This window comes from Fukomys damarensis, unplaced genomic scaffold (assembly GCF_012274545.1).
Source record: "Fukomys damarensis isolate Sample0158 unplaced genomic scaffold, DMR_v1.0_HiC HiC_scaffold_19, whole genome shotgun sequence".
Lineage (NCBI taxonomy): Eukaryota > Metazoa > Chordata > Mammalia > Rodentia > Bathyergidae > Fukomys > Fukomys damarensis.
The window spans coordinates 30603322-30621344 of NW_022900931.1; the positions used below are offsets into that span (position 1 = coordinate 30603322).

The following is an 18023-nucleotide window of genomic DNA, read 5'->3' on the forward strand; positions in this document are numbered from 1 at the left end:
ACTGCAAGCTCTTTGAGCAGGAGGCTAGTTCTGTGCATTAGCAGCACCCCCAGTCCTGTGCATCATGGGAACTAGATGAGTGTTTCCTGAGTGAATGCATGGCGTTTTTATAAGAAGGACACGGTGGTATTCAGATTCCAGATGTGAAGCCATTCACAGGATCAGAAGGCGTCATTACTTTAATTGGTCTTAATAAGAATCACCAAAACAGATGAGAGAAACCATCTGCTAATGCAGTCATGTCTCAAATGACCCTTGGGTCCTGTGACAGGCTTCTGAGTCTGTGGGTGTGCAGAGGCTGACTGATCAGTGCTTGGTGGGGCAATTTGGGAGGAAGTGGAAGAGAGGGCTTGTGGAATCAGCAGTGCCATGAGAATCATGCTCTCCTCTGACCTGCAGAAATGCCTCTCGAGCTGCATTCTCTCACTCCATCTGTGCTTCTCTTTGCACATCTGTTTCTTCCTTCTGTCTTCACAACTGCCTCTCCCACGTGCTTTCTGCCCCTCGCAGTTCAGCTTGTACCTGGTGCACCTGCGCAAATGGCATCGTTTCTGCTTCATCTTTAGTAGTCTGAGATTCTGAGAAGAGACGAGGACCCAGCTCATCCTTCTGTGCAGTGCTTGGCTCAGTGTCTCCATGCATCAAGCCTTGGGGTTCACCATTCTTGTACGTCCATCCCCCATCGCCCATGGTCCTTTACCTTCATGTGCTCACCGGCCTGGGGTGGGGGTGGGGCCAGGGGTCTGCCAGGCCTGTGGGTCCTCTCTCCCTGCTTGTCTGCATGCTTCCATTGCGTGGTTAATTCTCACCTTTATGTGGAAGGATTCGTTTATCTATTGCTTGGATTGTATGTAGAATTCAGCCGTTTTTCTTTTACAATACCTTTATACTCATTTATAGCTTTAAATTAAAAACTAAATAATTTATGTGGAAAATAGTCCCCGTTGGCTGGGCAGTCCCAGGCGAGTGAAGTAACTTGGCCATACTTTGATTCTGCCGTCTTCACAGTATTTGCTCCATTGGTAACTGTTAGAGTCCCAGTATGAACTGCTCAGCTCATCGGAAGGCTCAAGTGCTTCATTCCCATCCCCCATACTGGGGATTGAATCCAGGGAGCCCTGAGCTGTATTCCCATCCCATTTTATTTTTTTGAGACAGGTTACCCAGGCTGGCCTTGACCTTTTGATCCTCCTGCCTCAGTCTCTTGGAGTATTGGGATTATAAGTGTACCCCACCACACCTTGCTTAAACACTAGCTTTAAGAGTAGGAGGGGGGAGGATGACGGAAGGGTGTGAGCTGTTTCACTCAGAGGCCCAAGGTGCCCTCTCGCTTTGCATCTCCCCATCTGTAAGGGGTTCCCAGTTGTGTCGCCCTGCTTGGCACCCAAAACCTCAGCAGTCTTTCCCCTCATCCCCTCAGGTCCTCAGAATTTGGCAGGTCTTCTGAGGAACACAGATTTCCATTTCAGTTGACGGAAGCCTTGGTTCCCACTTGTCTGTGTGACAATTTACACCTCAGCCGTGGTATCCGAAGGTGGGCTGTTGCTGCAGGTCAGAGTTGCTGGAAGATTCCATGGCAAACTTAAAGCTCCATAAACCCACCCCTGCTCCTTAAGTGTGTGTGACACAGGACATCCTTGAAGAGTCTTTACTCTGCTTTTCCATCATAACTAGCCAGAAACGTCCTAATGAGAAGCCCTTCCATGGCCAGTCTGCATGGTTCTCAGCTGGTGCAGTCAGCATGTCAGACACTGCCCAGCACCACTTCATTGATGATTATTAAAAGCTGCATTCCTAGGGAAAGATCTGCCCAGCCACCACAAGCTTATTCATTATTTATAAATAATTAAAGGGCATGGTTCAGACGAATGCAAGCATCTGGAAAGTCATTATTCGTGTATGGATCAACTCGAGCATTTGTCATTTCCCTGGTGAGTTAACATCTCTCTGTGCCTTGGGACGTCACATAATATTAAGCAGAGTAGATTTTTAAACTCTTTTTTTTAGTTTAATTGTTGGCCTCATTCCACTTGTTCAAATTATTTGGACTGATTTAAAATTAGCCCTCACTTCTCCTTAATATATTAAAATAGGAAAGGAGGGAAATTTCTTTTTAGAACTTACTGCATTGTAAGGATGAATGCAAATTATCCTACTATGATTCTTAATGACCCACTATTAACAGAGCAGGAAACCCACTGCTTTAATGCAGTACCTCTTTTCACATCATTACTCCTAATGGAACTGTTACCAGGATAATAGCTTGACCTTTAGCTATAGATTCAGAAAGCAAAAATATATTCTGCTTATCCCATACCTCTATTCACATAGCATATATTGACTGTTTTCACGTCAGTGCCATGGCAAACTCTTGGCCTTGTTCTAGGACCACATCTTCGATTGTCATGGAGAAAATAAAATTTCCTCTTCAGTAGATAAATTCTAGTTAAAGTCTCTTTTAAGTTTGGATATAATCTATGAACCAGAATGCTGATAATGTACCCAGTAGAAAATTTATTTCTGTAGGTATTTTTCAAAAAGCCTAGAGCTGTGCCTTCAAAGGTCTCAGTCACAGACCCAGGAGATGATTTTCCCTCTTCCTTCTTTTGAAACCAGAGAAGATTTAATGTAAGGAGAAAAAAATAAGCGGAAACAGTTGCCTTTTGAGTGAGTGACAGAATACTTGAGCTCAAGGTCAGATTATAAAGTCTGACCTTCATCCCTGCTCAGAGTTGGAGAAAACCTTCCGCAGCCTCCCCTTAGCCCCCAAGCTTCGCTGTGTACACATGGGAGTCTTTTTGAAGTTGGCACAGCCCAGACTACGTTGTTATTTTGGAACAGCTACTTTATAATGTGAGATCATTTGTACACATGCATTTCACAATCTAACAAAAGAGAGGTTGCTATGGGAATTAATTGTGTAAATAATCTTAAAAGTGGGAAGATATTTACCTGCCAAGATAGTATATTGAGTCATTTTTGTAGTACACATTTTCATATAATTGAAAAGGGTTCTGAATATGAATACTTTTTTATTAAAACAGAACATCAGGACTTTTTGCCAATTCTCCAGTTAGTGTTTCTGGGGCATGTGAGTGTAATAAAATATATTGTTTAAATATATTCTACCAATCAAGACTTCTGCTAATGCAGATGGGCCATTCTACCCTGTTTGTCTGTCTCAATGTGTGAGCTCCTGCTTTGCTTCCATTAGAAACAGAAGTAGGAAATATGATTATGCATCACATATTTCTTGAGTTTCTGTTCATACAAGGTGCTATGCTAGGGAGGGAGGCCTGAGGTCGTTTGTAACCCGGCGTGGGAGATCTGATAGCGAACCTCTCCCACCACAGGGAGCTCCATGTCTCAGGAGGAGGTGCAGGCTGTCCCGTCCCCCGTAACCTCTGTGGGGCAGCCTGCACAGTATTCATGTGCCTCAGCTCTGCTTCCTAAGCACGACCCCTCTGCTCGGGGCCTCAGTGAACCTTTCTCTGGAGGCTCTTCCCTCCCGTTCCCAGGACCTGCTGTCATCCTGGATCGCTCTGCTGTCCACGTGTGCTGGACCTCATCTGTGGTGCCGCTTACCTCTGTTTCTGGACACTCCATGGGACACACCTTAGGGTTCTGCCATACAGCCACTCTACTGCTGCTGCGGGAGTGTTCTGGATGTTCTGCCCTTCCCTGACCACAGCCTGCCAAGCCACTGATGTCATGGTGTCCTGATATCTGTGTGTCCCCGAGGCTGGGAGCCTTTTTTTGGCCTCGCTTTCTTCCCCAATTGAAGGGAAACACTGGAGGGTGGAAAGGTGAGGAATTCATTCTAGGCGACCTCTTCCAGTGGCTTTATGTCCCTGCTCTGATCTAGGCTGGCCTTCCCATCAGGTGTCCTGAGTGTCCAGGTCCCCAGGGAGAGCACACCCTGCCCGTGTAGACAGCTGTTGTCCGTCTGCTGCCTGGTAGCCTTACTGCTTGCCCTGAGCCTGCTGCTTTTGTTATTCACCTCAGGGACAATCCCAGAAGTTCCCATATTCTCCTTCTTCATGGTTCCTCACCATTGAGTTCACTGAGCCTCAAGAGCCTCTTTCATATTGTCCCTGGCTTCAGCAGAGAGTATTTCCCTCCTGTCCGGGAAGCGCCTCCATTTCTGTCCTGGATCCCCACACCCCGCTCCTTCAGGATGGTTCCTTGAAGGGTCCCTTCCTTTTTCTCCTGTTCCTTAGCCTCCTGTCATATTGGCTGCTCCATCCTACAAACCATGCTCAAGCCTTCCTCTGCTCACCCCTCCTCTCTGGGCAGGCGTTTTGAGGCTATGCTGTGGTCGCTCCCTCTCATCCCTCAGTGGTCTTCAGCGGACACTTGACACACCTCCCTGCCTGCCCCCGTTCTCCACTTAAACTGCTGGTCCCCCTTTGTAGAACCACTGCAGAGCTTTGTAAGCCCGCTTGACTTCTTTCATGGTCTCCTTGGCCTCCATCTTTTCCTTCCGAGCACTTTGTTGCCTGTGGCTCTGTGCCTGCCTCTGCTCTTCTTGCTCACTGTGTTTGTCTGGTTAATGGGTTTCGCTCATTGTTTTAACTGCCACACACACACACAGCCTCCAAAAGAGTCAGCAGCTCTCTGTCTGCGGATTCAACTGGGACAACTGAAGTGGCTTTTCAGAGGGACCTCTGCCTCACTCTGGCCCTGCAGATTCATCCTTTCCATGGCTCCTGGCTGTCTTGAGCTCTTCCCACACCATTGGATTGCTTACAGTGAGATTACATATATGGCTTTTTTCTTCTTTCAAATTATTTTCTTAGCATAAATTCCTAGAAGTACTATTACCTGTCCAAAAGTATTAACAGTTTTATGTCACTTTTAATATCTTACTAATATTTCCCCTAAGGATTTTCTGGTTTATGTCGTCAGTAACATTTGACTATACCAGATTTCCACAATTTTATCAATATCACGTGGTAGCCTTTCTAAAATTATTTTTCTAATTTAATAGGTATAAAGTGTTTTTGAAGTTCTTTGGCTTACATATAAACTGAGCATTCTTCCCAGTATTTTATGTTGAACATATATTCTGTCCATTTAGGTGCGGAGACTTTTGAGGTTGCTCTTTTATTTGAATGCACTCTTTTTGGTGGTATATATTGAACATTTTCAGTAAATTTTAGTGCAGCTAGCTTTTGTTCTATTGAAATGTTTATTTTTCATTCAGTGGAAATTGTAATTTTTATATATATAGTTGAATCTGCCCATGTTTTCCTTGGTCACTTCTTCTTAAAAGAAACCTTTTGAAACATTAAAATCACCAGTATTTTAAATACCAAGAAGGCAGTGTGATGTGACTACAGCCTAGATGTTGACTGCATGGAGAGCAGGTCAGAAAGGCAAGTTTACAATTGCTCTGGAGTGGGGTGCAAGGCAGGAGGTCTCCCTCAGCCCCCCACGGGCAGCCACGCAGTGTGCACGCTCCTGAGATCCTTGTCCTGCCTCCCCTTCATCCCGCCCGCCATGTGATCCTCCTTCATTTCTTTGTATTCAATAAGGTAGCTCTTTCTTGGAGCTAATAAATGCAAGGAATTGACTCGAAGTAAAAGTGAATTTATATCGGACCATGTCTTACAATTTCATTAAGACATACTGCATTATTTATTTTGAGTACTGATTGAATTAGCAGGAATCGCCATGAGCAGCATCTTTTGTGTAATTTTGCATTTATTTTTGAATTGACAACAAAAAAGTGAAGTCCTTTAATACATTTGCTGAACTCTGTCATGAGGCCGGTAGATCCCTAGGAGGCATTTCCTTTCCTTCCTGGCCCACAGATACAGAACAAGTAGAGCAGTTTCTGTGCTAACTGCTTCGCGTTATAGCCAGTTCCATTTTGAGACAGTTCATTGTCTGTAGCCATTGCCCAGCTGGCTGATCACCGCCTTCCCTGGAGGAACGGAGTGCAGGCGTGGAAGACACACGGCAGAGACAGACTTTGGGGGTGGCGGGTGTAGCCCAGTGGTAGAGTGCAGGTAAGTTCCTGGGTTCAGTTCCCAGCACCACCAAAACAGAAAGCAAGTGACAAAGAAACTTTCGAGCTGTATTCCTGTGTAAGATCTGCATGCTGTACTTGCTAAAGTATTTAACAGTGTTCCACATTTCCTTTCAGTCTTCACAGAAAAGTACTGTACTGTTAACCATGTGGATAAACTTCCTGGCCCAAGAGACTGGGTACAGATTCTACAGGATCAAATTAAACTGGCCAGAAGAAGGTTGAAAAGAGGCTCAGGTATGAGTAAATTGTGAGAAGGTAATTGCGGAAGTACTTTATTGCATTCTCAGCCTTTGTAAGCACAGTGCTTTCCTCTGGGGTACTGCAGTGTCCTTTGTCTTTTGAAGGAGATGCTGAGCATTCTGTAGGGTTCTCTGTTTGGCTGTTTTAAAGCTTATTCGAGTGAACTTTGAAACTCACCTTAAGATTACATAGTTACAATGATGTCGAGCCACTCGCTTTCAGTAGTACAAGTGGAAAAGACTGCTGATCGCATCTGTGGTCTAATGTGTCTCGTGTACACAACTGGGTTCTCCTTTGTGATTTGCTTCTTTCGCTTCTTGATTTTTGTTCGTTAGTATCTGAATGAATTTATAAAAGTCTTAATTACTTAAGGTAAAATAAGCTAAAATTGTCCTACCAGAAAGGAGGAATTTTAAGTCATGTGTTTGTGTGTGTGTGTGTGTGTGTGAAAGCTGAGCTTGATGATCTGGGGACTATTCTTCCAGGGAAAGCGAGCACCAATTGGGTTGTTGCTCTTTAGATTTGGTCATTTGAAGTCGCAGCTTCCCCATGTGACAGGGGCCAGCTGACCCTTCGAGAACAGTTTTCTCCTGTACTACAAGATTGGTGTCTCTGGGAGGCCACAAAGCTGTAGGTATTATTTCTAAATTTCCTGTAAGTCAGTACTGTTATGAAAAACAGTATGGAGGCTTCTCAAAAAATTTAAAATAGAACTGCCAAACTCACTACTAGGCACATAACTAAAAACAACGAAATAAGTGTAATGAAGAGATGTCTGCACTCCTGTGTTCAGTGAAGCATTTTCCTAATAGCTAAGAAAAGCAATCAGTGTCGGTGCCCCCAGCAGATGAGTGTGTAAAGAAAATGTGGGTGAACTTGGAGAATGGCTTGCCAAGTAGTGTAAGGCAGGCACAGGGAGACGAACCCCACACACTCACTGTGTGGAACTCACAGCCACAGAGCGTAGTCCCCAGGCTGAGTCACCCTGGGAAAATGTTGGTCAGAGAATCCAAAACTTTCAGTTTGAAGGCATAAGCTTCTTGCATGATGTGGTAACTGACAGCATTAATTGTTAATAACACTCTTACGCTTGAAAATTAAGAGTAGGTTTTGTTTTTACCACAAACCATGTGCGGTAATGGTGTGTTGATTAGCTCAGGTTAGCCATTCCATGGTGTGTACCTACTGCAGAGCATCACATTGTACCTCACAGATGCTGATACTGTAAAAATAATAGAACAAGACTACAAAACCTGGACTTTGGGGACATAGTCAAACAGTGGCATCGTTCCACACGAGGCTCTCCCAGCCATCCTTGCCTCCTCCCCAGCCTGGTCTCCCATCATAGGCCTCAGGCTCCACCAGCCACAGGCCTTCTCCTCGCTCCCAAAATGGGCTGGTCTCACGTGCTCATCCATTCCCTCTGCTTGGGAAATACTCCGTCTTTCGGGAAGCTTCCCTTCTCCTGGATCCTTCATGGGTGGCCCTAGAACTCAGATCTGTCACCCAAAGGGGTATCTTCCTGCTTTCTGTAGTGGACCATGAGCTCTTGAGGAGGGGACTGTGCCTGAGCCATGTTTGAAGTGACACACAGTGTATGAGACAGGGCTGACTCTTAAGAAATGTATGTTAAATAAATCAGTGAAGCGATCAGTAATTTCAGAAAGGAAGAGATAGCAGTCCACCACAGGAGGACCTTGTTTGCCTAGTCCCAGTCTCCTGAGGTCTGTCCTCAGGTGACAGCTTCCAGCCGTCCCAGAGCCCGCTTCCTTCCTCCTCATACCCTTCTCTCTTTGCCTTCTGGGCCCTCTCACCTTAGTGCTGTTGTATTTCCTCCCTGGTTTCTTTCTTGTTTGAAGTCTCCTGTTGTGATTGTCTGACCTCAGTCAGAGTAAATTCATTAGGAAACATCCGGGAAGAGTGACCTCCTCCTAGCAGGACTCTTTCCAGTATTCCTCAGTACCTAAAGTTCCCCTGCTTCTGTCTTATATATTACAAAAGAGCCCTGTTATCGCTTCCCCTTCTCCGCTAGCTTCCAGCCTCTTGAAAGAGAAAGAAACTTTTGCATTTGAAGGATGGCATTCCCTGAGTAAGCACCGACCCACCGACCCACCGACTGACGTCCTTTGCTGCTGCTGCATTTGAGTCTCCTTACTTTTACTCTAAGTCACATTTCAGATTTAAGCCTGAGTGATGTCTGTGCCAGTACTGAGTTGGCCTGGAATTTCTAGACACTGTGCTGGGTGTCTTGACCATTTAAATATAGAAGAACTTCTGTTTACATGGATTAGACCCAGAAAGTGTGAGCTACCCTTTTACATTTTTATTTTGAGACACGGTCTTGCTGTCCCAGGCTGGCCTCAAACTTCAGTCCTCCTGCCTCAGACTCCTGAGACCTGGGAATACAGGCATGAACCGTCATGAGCCTGAAGGTTTCTCTTAAAACTTGAACTGTTCAGGTCCACTGGGGACTGGAATCAGGCTCCTGGGCAAGAGGCGCGTGCTGCAAAGCACAAAGCCCTCTTCCTTTCTCGGTGGTCTGTGCAGCACTTCGGGTAGTAACATCAGTTCCCTCAGGCTCCTTGCAAGCTTCAGGTGTTTCTCACATTTCCCCATGTGATTTGCAGGGGGAAATTATTGACCCCTAGCATTGATAGACACTAAATATATATTTAGGTTTGAGAAAAATCTTAAAGCACATCATGGTGAAGAAAATTTAAAATTTTCTCAAAGGAAACAGAAAGGACTAACATATCCAGGAACCAGCATTTTGGTTCTGACTTTGTTGGAAACACTAAAAAAAACGCCAGCATTGCAGTCGTGCCCCTGACTTTGAGGTGGGCTGACATGGTCCTGGTACACATGGCTGCTCTGTCAGGGCTGACGGCCTGTTCTGGTTTAGATCAGAAGTGCTCCAAAGTCTCAGGTGCTCAGAGGTGGGACTTCCAGAACGTGATTGAATCATTATGGTTCTAACATATGGGTGGATCAGTCCATTGGCAAGGTTATAATTTGATGGCATTATTGAAAATAGGAGTCAGGGCATAGTTGCAGAGAGCAAATCATGGGAGTCTGACCTTGAATACTATACCTGCACCCACCCCCTTCCTCTCTGGCTTTCTCCTCTCTCTGCTTCCTGGCTGCCATGAGGTGAGCAGCTCTCCCTCCACCATGCCCTCCCCCACTAGGTTTCTGCCTCACTACAAGCACAAGCAGTAGGCCCAAGTGACCATGGACTGAAACCCCTGAAACCATGAGCCAAAGTGAAGCCTTCCTTCTTTGGGTTGCTTGTCTCAGGTATTTGTCACAGTGACAGGAAGCTGACTGAAGTATGTGAAGCCTGCAGGGAGCCTGAGGGAATGGGGAACCCACGCGTAGAATCCCAGATGCTAGGTTACTACTGAAGAGCTGTGAGACCACCCAAAAAGAAATAAGAGGGCTTTGTGCTGTCTCTGGAGCCTGTGCCTCCTGCTGAGGACAGTGATTCAAAGTCCCTGAGGGCGGGGATTTAGCACAGTAGTACTGCGCCTGCCTCGCAAGCGCAAGATCCCAAGTTTGACCCCCGGTACCAAAAAAAATAGTCCCTGATGTTGGGATGAGGAAGTTCAATTCCTGGTACCCACCCCCCAAAAGTCCCTGATGGACCTGAACACTTCAAGTATTAAGAGCTGGGCATACTAGCATAGAGCTGGAATCCCACCTACTCAGGAAGTTGAGGCAGGAAATTGCAAGTTTGAGACCAGCCCGGACAATTTAGCCAGACCCTGTCTTAAAATAAAAAAGGTTGGAAATACAGCTCAGTACTTTCTGCATTCAATCTCTAGTACTTTGAAAGCAGTCAGAGGGGGTATTCCAGGGCCAGAAACAGTCTTGCTGTACCCCAGGATGGAGTTGAAGACTTGATTTACATTTCCTTCTTCTGGTGCTTCACCACGCCACACGGCCCATACTGTAAGAGAGCTTTGCCCTTGTGTTGGATGCCAAGACCAGTGATCAGTCCTGGCTCTCTTCCCTCCCCTCTTCCCACCAGCAAGCGCCCCTGCACACAGTGAGGGTCGCACCTCCACATTCCCCTCCTCCTTCCCACACACTGGCCAGTGGACGCAGTTCTCAGTGACCACAGCACTTCTGTTCGTAACACATCTCAGATGCACAGGTTCCCCTGCCTTCGCCTGTTTCTCCAGAATGAGACCAACCATAGCCTGCCCTTCCTCGGGGGCCTTTCCCTTTGGGCTCGAGAGATTGTCCACGCTTGTTCGTTTGGGACCTTTCAGCTTTGGTCGCTGGGCTTAGATGATCCACCTTCATGATGGTGTGTTTCAAGTAGGTTCTGTTGGCCACAGAGGAGGGGAAGGTGGCCGTGAGACAAAGCAGCGCTGCTTCACAGACCGTGAGGATCGCGCATCGGACATGAGCTGCCAAACTGAGCCTGTCTGCTCACATGTGGGACTGTTCGCCTCAGCTCGTGCTCAAATCCAGCTAGAGCCGCTTGCACTTACTGCAAGGGACCAAGAGCCGATCAATAATGTTACTCATTTTCATGCTTTTTGCCCTGATTATTTTCTGTCTAAATGATAATACAAACAACGTCTCGTATCTGTTCCTCAATTTCAGCCTTATTTACAATATTTGGTTCAATTCCTGGAATTAGGTACAGACTCTGGCTGAGCAAGATAATCAACTAAGCACTCGGGGAAGGCAGCAGTGCCTCTAGAAAAAAGAAGCCCCCCACCTGTCTGAAAGGCTGTTATGCAAATCCAAATAGGAATTCACTTGGGGCTCTCATCACATGTAATATTTTTTTCTTTAACTGGAATGATTGCTTTCCTGGTGTGGATTTTTATCATTTTCATTAGATTACTTCCTCGGAGTTGAAATCACAATTTATTATTAGTGTTAGATCCAAGAGGAAAGCTGTCACTGTATTACATTTTTATTGGACTTGCTCAGTCTTTTCCAAATTTTACAACTTGATTGTCACAAGGGAAGAAAGATCATGAACTTGCTGCAGACAGATGCTATAATCAAGTGTAAGTAACAGAGTGTTACCCTTCACCCCCGCAGCTGTCGTCAGCTGATTCACGTGTAATTTCCGTGGTACATTTCTGTTCTGATGGAAGCACAGAACTGCACAGGCCTGTTTAGAATCTAAGGATAGCTGAATTACAACGGGAAGACCAATGTATACTCCACACGGATTTTTGCTGCAACTAACTGGAACTCAATTAGGCACGTAAAGTTACTAAAGTATAAAATGAGCTAAAACTGGAAGATTTTAAAATAAAGCCTATGAGATGTTTGAGCTACTAATAGCGAAGAATTGAAGAGAGCAGACTCACCTGATTCCAGCTGCTGGCCCTGTCACTTTCTCATACTTGGATTAAGTTGCCTGTTCTCCTGACTCACTTATCTCATGGAAATCTTGGATCACTTCTGCTGTGTTTGAAGCAAAAACACAGAACAATAGAAAAGAGAACATAACGTGGGGTTTGCTTTCCACCAACCCAGAACGAAGGCCCACCTCAGGCGGCATTCACGTGTGCAGCCAGCGTACTTGCCAGGGGGTCCCCCAACCCTGGGACCTAGAGGGGACCACCCAGAGCACTCCAGTGGCCCAGGGCAGTGTTTTCCTAGACTTTAGGGGCGACCTGAGATGAATGGCCCCTTCTTGTTGCAGTTAGTGGAGGGTTTTATGACTGAAGGATCTGCTATTGCAAAACTCCTAAGGAGATTGGAACCCCTATTAGCAAGGTTTGCATTTTAAATCACAGAAGGAAAGATGTTTCCGAAGAAATAACACAACTCTTCTGTATGATTTTTCTTCGTGACCGAATGAATGTCCCGGTTAGATGGGCAGCTCCCAAGAAAGGTTCTTCCTCTCATTTTCCAAAGCCTTCCCACCAGAGTGCTCCACAGCTGATGATTGAGTTCTACAACAGGAATTTGCTGTCTGGAGCATGTTTAATGGCATGCGTAAGCAGTCTACCTCAGATGCTTGTTGGATGCTTATGCCCATGTGAATAAGTGAATTGAAGTAAGGTTTGTAGGACTGTAAAAAAAAATTTTTTTTTTTTTTTTTTGTGGTACCGGGGATCGAACTCAGGTCCTTGCACTTGTGAGGCAGGCCACCGAACTGCTGAGCTAAATCCCCGGCCCTGTAAAATTTTTTAATACAGGAAAGTTGATCCGTGTCATTATCACCATCAAAAAGTTATGTAAATAATGATTCTAAAATCTTATATGAGTCGGCTGATTCTGGAAAGGAGAGAGAGGTAAAAACCGCCACGTACACTGGAGATGTTTTAACTGTACTGCTGTTCTCAGTACAGTGAATGTGCTCCCAGAGACTAATGAAGTTTGTGTTTTATGTTTGTGACCAGCAGAGGTAGCGGACGCTGATGAAAGACTGGACAGCGTTTCTCTGCCACCGACAGGTAAAACACATTTACATTTTCATCAACCGCTAAGAAATATGACACATGAGAATATTTGCATTGGAAATGCTTTTAACATTAGAGAGGAGGGTGCCTGAGCAGCTTGCGTATGGGTCAGAGCCTCCCAAGACCCGGGGTTCGGAGACTTCTTCCATCGAATATAAGAGCGTGAAAGCTACATTTTCCATATGCCGTCCTATTCATAATCTCAGAAATGTCAATCCTGAGAACTTAGTATCACAAAATTTGCCTCTCCAGCCTTTAGGCATTAAAAAAAACATTTTTAATGTGAAATGAAGTGAAATTTATTTCACTTTAGAACAGAGATCACCAATTTTATGTGACCAAATCCATGTCTCTTCTGCCTTCTCCCACCTCAGAAAGCCTGTGAGAATGGTCCGCCCCTGCCCTTCACCACAGGGCACCCTGTGTCTGCTGAGGTTCACTTGGCTGATGGAATAAGCCGGACCGTCCAGCGTAGTGCGACTCCTGGTCCTAACTCGATCAGCTGTATGCAGCCTGGTGTCACAGAGCTGGCTGCACACCATGGTGCCCAGCTTGGATGGCGGCACATGGTGTTGCTCCAGTAAACCTCTGACCCTGCCTCCTGCCTGCTTTCTGAGAGCCAGGGGTGGGTCTGATCACAGAGCCACATGTCAATCTGTACCCTGTCAGCCTCAACATCCTTCATTGACCACCCTGAGGAGCACCTGAAGATTCCGTCCATAGAATTCAGGCACCCAAAAAAAAACAAAAAAAACCTCTGATTGAGAAGGCTCAACTCACTGTTTTTCCTTGTTGATTTAGGGGATAAGATTGTAATTAAGTTCAGCAGTAGTAGAGGAGTATCTAGTGTGGGGCAGAGCTCTCAGCACAGTTCCTGGTGGTCACAAGCTCACTGGCAGCGCATATCCCAAAGTGGGTTTCAGGCAGAGTCCACGGGTGTCGATGGGCACGCACAAGTGAACTTCAGAGTGGCAAGGAAGACCATTTGTGTAAATGATCCATCGCTTTCTCTGTGGCTAAGCAACAGATCGACGGACAAATAAATGAAATAAGCCACATAGTGTGGGAAGGACCTGTTATATCAGGTTCTTAGTGCACACACTCGTGGTAGAAGGGGGATTCTCTTCTTGTTGCGCTGTTTTCACACTGTGAATTAAGAGAATTGAAGTGTGTGATCTCTCTTGTTCCTTCCCAGTCCGTCATTGTGTGACTATTGAGACAGGACATAAAGGCCTTGTTCTCATCACCTCACCTGATCCCGGTAGGTGTAGGAAACTAATAAGATGTAACCGTGTCTCCGGGGCCTTGGGTGGAACAGGTGCTTTTGGGGCTGTGCCTCTCAGGGTGCCACCTCAGGGCCCTGGAATCGATACCACCTGTCTTCTCTGCCTTGTGACTCAGTGGACCTTTGTGTTAGTGTTTGAAAACCACACCCTTGAAATAATGCCTTTGCCTTTAATTGACTGTGTTTGACTCTGCCTCCAGAGATGTTTCAGATGACAAAACAGTACAGGGGATGCTAGAACAGCCTCATGGAACTGAACAAACTGTCCAGGAATCTGAGAAGGAGAAGGAACTTGAGAGACCATCTAATCCAATCCCTTCGTTTTATCCAGTCCTTTTATTTTACAGGAAAAAAGCCTGAGGCCCAGAAACATTAAATGACTTTGCCAAGGTCTCGGCCGGTTGATGGCCCAGCTAGAGCTCAGGCCCCTGGACTCCGGCCGTTGCACTGTAGAGCTCTCTCACACCTAAGCCAAAGCCACATCCTTCTGCATGTTCCTTACAGACGCTTGGAGATGACGGATGTGCTGACCCCCAGGGGCCCGTCCCGGTGTCCTGCAGTGCCCGCGGGTATAAGATGTGTGCCGCCAGTCTGCCCAAAGGCCCCTACAGTTGAAGCTCCTTGACTTAAGTGTTTTCTCAGATTTGGCCCAGAACTGTGAGGTATAATTAAGAAAGTAGTAGAACACATCTTCAGGTCTTTTCACTAGACTACTGATAGATATTTAATAAAAATTACTAAACAGAGTGATAGTAAGACTGTTTATCGTTTTAGAAAAGGGAGAGAGATGTCACAAGTTCATGCTTAAATTTGGCAGTAATAAAGTGAACCAATCTTCACAGTCTAGCATGCCTCTTGGTCACCTCTCTAAAGTGAGACCCCCAGGCTAGCTGGTTTGAAGGCGGTACTCCTGCCAGTCCTGCTGGCCCACGCACCCTGACACGTCCTCCACGCGCGCAGCCTCCCCTCTGCATGAGCAGCCTTGGCTTTCCGAGGAGAACCCTCCCTGTGCTGGGTCTGAGCCCGCCACAGCTGCCCTCTGGGAAGGTTCATCGGCACCTTCAGTACCATTTTCAGGCTTTTTTTCTCTTCCAATTCTGCATGTGTTGGGGAGAGGCAGGGAAGAGGTGGAAACCCTTAACTATCGCTGTGAGTCAGAGAGGATCATAGTCAGTGGTCGGATGATATTTGTGTTGACCAACTGCATTTAAGCGCCTTTCTGCTTACCTAGTTTTAACGAAAATGGACTCAGATTCCATGGCGGAGCAATGTGTTTTCTTGACTTACTCCCCTTTGGAGCTGCTGATTGAGTCTTGAGTGGCCACCGGGAGTTGGCCTGTGTTGGTCTTGATGCACATGCTCCTGCCTGGACTGTTGTGAGAGGTGGGAACACCTCCTTCCATGCTGCGGTCCAGATGAGAGCAAGGGCCCTGGAGAAAGACCTCTGAGGATGTGGGTGGGGACAGTGGGCAGTTAGAGAGAGCCCAGAGGAAGTGACGTCCACATAGTGCCCTCTGACACAGAAAACGGGGCTCTGAATGAATAGTGGGGTTGGGGTTCATTTGGGTTTAGCAGTTTGCATCACAAACTTTTGCACGCTTTAAAAAAAAAGTATAAGGAAGAAAATTTAAAGTTACCACCCAGAGACAGTTATTGTTGGGTGTTTTTCCCAGACTTTTATCTGTATTTATTTTGTTTATTGAGGTATGGAGAGCTTATATGTACAATTTGTCTCCTGAATTCTGGGGGTTTTGCATAAGAAGCGTTTTTCCTGTTTATCGCGTCTTTGTACAATCATCAGTGGCACGACACTCTTTTGCAGGTTAATTCTCTTTAGCCCTTTTCTGTCACAGCGCAGTGTACAGCACCCGTGGCAGTGGCACGTGTTCATGGCATGAGGGCTGCGTATTTCTCATTCCTGTGATCGGTCCCTTAGCACCATTTACCCCTTGGCTACAACTTGCTGGCTTAGCTCTGCAGTGCGGGCACATCCCACGGGGCCCCGCTTGTCCGAGCTCCTAGCTCCAGCCACCGGTAGACCACCCACCTCTTCCTCACTGTTCTGTCTCTGTTATAGGTTGTGTGTTTGACACCAGCAGAGAAAACACGGGACCCAAGTTTTATTGCCTGGACTTTCACTTTAGTGACCTTTGTCATCAGCATACGTAACTCTTGTCTTTGAACTTCTTCAAAGATCCAAGGGGCATTTCAGATTCAAGCAAGGGATGGGTGTTCTGTGGAGTTTACCTGTCATGGTTGAATAGTTTCATATGCCTTCTTTGTATTGTGTGGTAATCAAGCCTCCAATTTAGTATAAGATTTTCAAAAATCATTTTTAAAGTTGATTTGTTACCCTTTGAAAGTCCAGCGTGTGATCTAGTTAGCTGATTGTCCATTGCAGAGAAACCATTCCTCCCCTTTTCTGTTCATTTGTAACCTCAGTGCAGAGTTTTGAAGCATATTTTAATGTAGATTTGTTAGCTGCACATAAAGAGGTGTGGCTCTCTCCAGGACCGAGGGTGTTTGAGAAAGCCAGCATTCATTAGACCTTCTTCAGTGCGGAAGAAGAAAAAGCTGTTTGAGGAGACAGGGCAGATCTGACATGTTAGACAAAACCATTTATAAGGTCAGTGCCCCAGAAACAGCCATCGTAAGGGAGCAAGCAGTGCAAACAGTGTACGAATTCAGAGGAACGAAGACCCTTTCTCATAAGTTACATTGGCCTGGTGACAAAACAGCTTACTGAAAGGTGAAAGGCTCGAAGTAATAGTTACCTGCTTGATACCTAACGAGTCAAACAGAAGGTTTTACTCAAGGGGTCCGGGTTTGACTTTGTGAGGTGAGCTGCCGGAGGGTGCATGCTGGTTCCTTCCTTCCTGGCACACTTGCCCTCCACTTTGTGTGACCAGCATGAGAAAGGCTGCATTGATTTCAGATGCATCTTGCCGTGAGGCTGGCTGTTTTGCATAAGTGTTTACCTCCAGATTTCATAAAATAGTACCACTTAGAAATACTGCATCGTTACCTCATTTATTATATAAAACAAATTGCCCTAAATGTTTGGCACTTTACCTACAGACCAAAAACTGGCGGGAAAGAAATTTGAGCGTAGACCCGCAAACTCTAGGGTTCAGAACTGCCGTGTCAACAGGGTGACCCCTTCGCCGCGCACCCGTTCCTTCAGCCTGAGGATGGGCACTTACTGCAGGGCTCTGCGAGAGACAAGGGCTGAGGGTAGGCGCTGCCCAGAGTCAGGTGGCCCTGCCATGCACACTGGGCATAGGGCCAGGCTGTGCTGCCCACCATGTCAAGGTGCTGTCGTGCCATCGCTGTGGCATGAAGACCAGCTAGTAACTGAAGATGCCCCATGTCCCCGCGGTGTGACAGAAAACTGGTCTGCCTGTGGCTTGTGGGAGCAGTCTCACTGCTAGAGAGTTACAGCTCATGTCTGTGTGTCCTTCATTTTTCTTTTTGAAGCTACAGGAAGGTTCAGAGAAATTATTTCCATCGTATCTTTTGAGTAGCCTTTCCATTTCCAGCCAATACGTAATTTCTTTGCTGACAACAGTCCCTTGCTTTAGCAAGTGGTCTGATGAACTGCTATGTACAAACCAGGTTTTTTGTTTTACTGCAGCATATGCTCAAAGATTTGTCTTCTGCCTTCCAGATTGAAATATTTCTCAAGGGAATAGGAAAGATTAATTAGTGACCTTTCACTGTATTAAGCTATGATGAATATGTTACTAGCAAAGGTAGAAACATTTACTTAGAACTGCAGGTCTCTTAAATATGCACCAGGAACCTTTACAGCACTTCCTGCCGGGGCTGGGTACGGCTTGGAGTTTTCAGCACTTGAGGAGGGGTAGGGAATGTTCAGCTCACAGACTTGTGCGGTGGATTCCCAAATTGGAAACGTGTATCAAAACTGCAACCATAAAATCGTATTTTGTAAATTTAAATTATATTTATGTTAACTTACTGTGACTACTGTTCAGACTTTGTTCAGAAATCCTTTTTATAG

General features: G+C 46.0%; 1 protein-coding gene across 17 annotated transcripts in view; it reads left to right on the plus strand.

The window, feature by feature from the left end:
• Window positions 1-17724, plus strand: part of Bend7 (BEN domain containing 7) — a 79552-nt gene extending 61828 nt beyond the window's left edge. For 5 of the 17 annotated variants that reach the window (XM_010641993.3, XM_010641995.3, XM_010641998.3 and 2 more), the window contains 3 exons: window positions 6152-6271; window positions 12658-12711; window positions 13913-16162. In XM_010641993.3, the coding sequence (XP_010640295.1) occupies window positions 6152-6271; window positions 12658-12711; window positions 13913-14190 (452 nt within the window). In that variant the 3' untranslated portion in view covers window positions 14191-16162. The other 12 variants (XM_010641994.3, XM_010641996.3, XM_010642000.3 and 9 more) reach the window with 11 other exon arrangements.
• The last annotated feature ends 299 nt before the right edge of the window (window positions 17725-18023 follow it).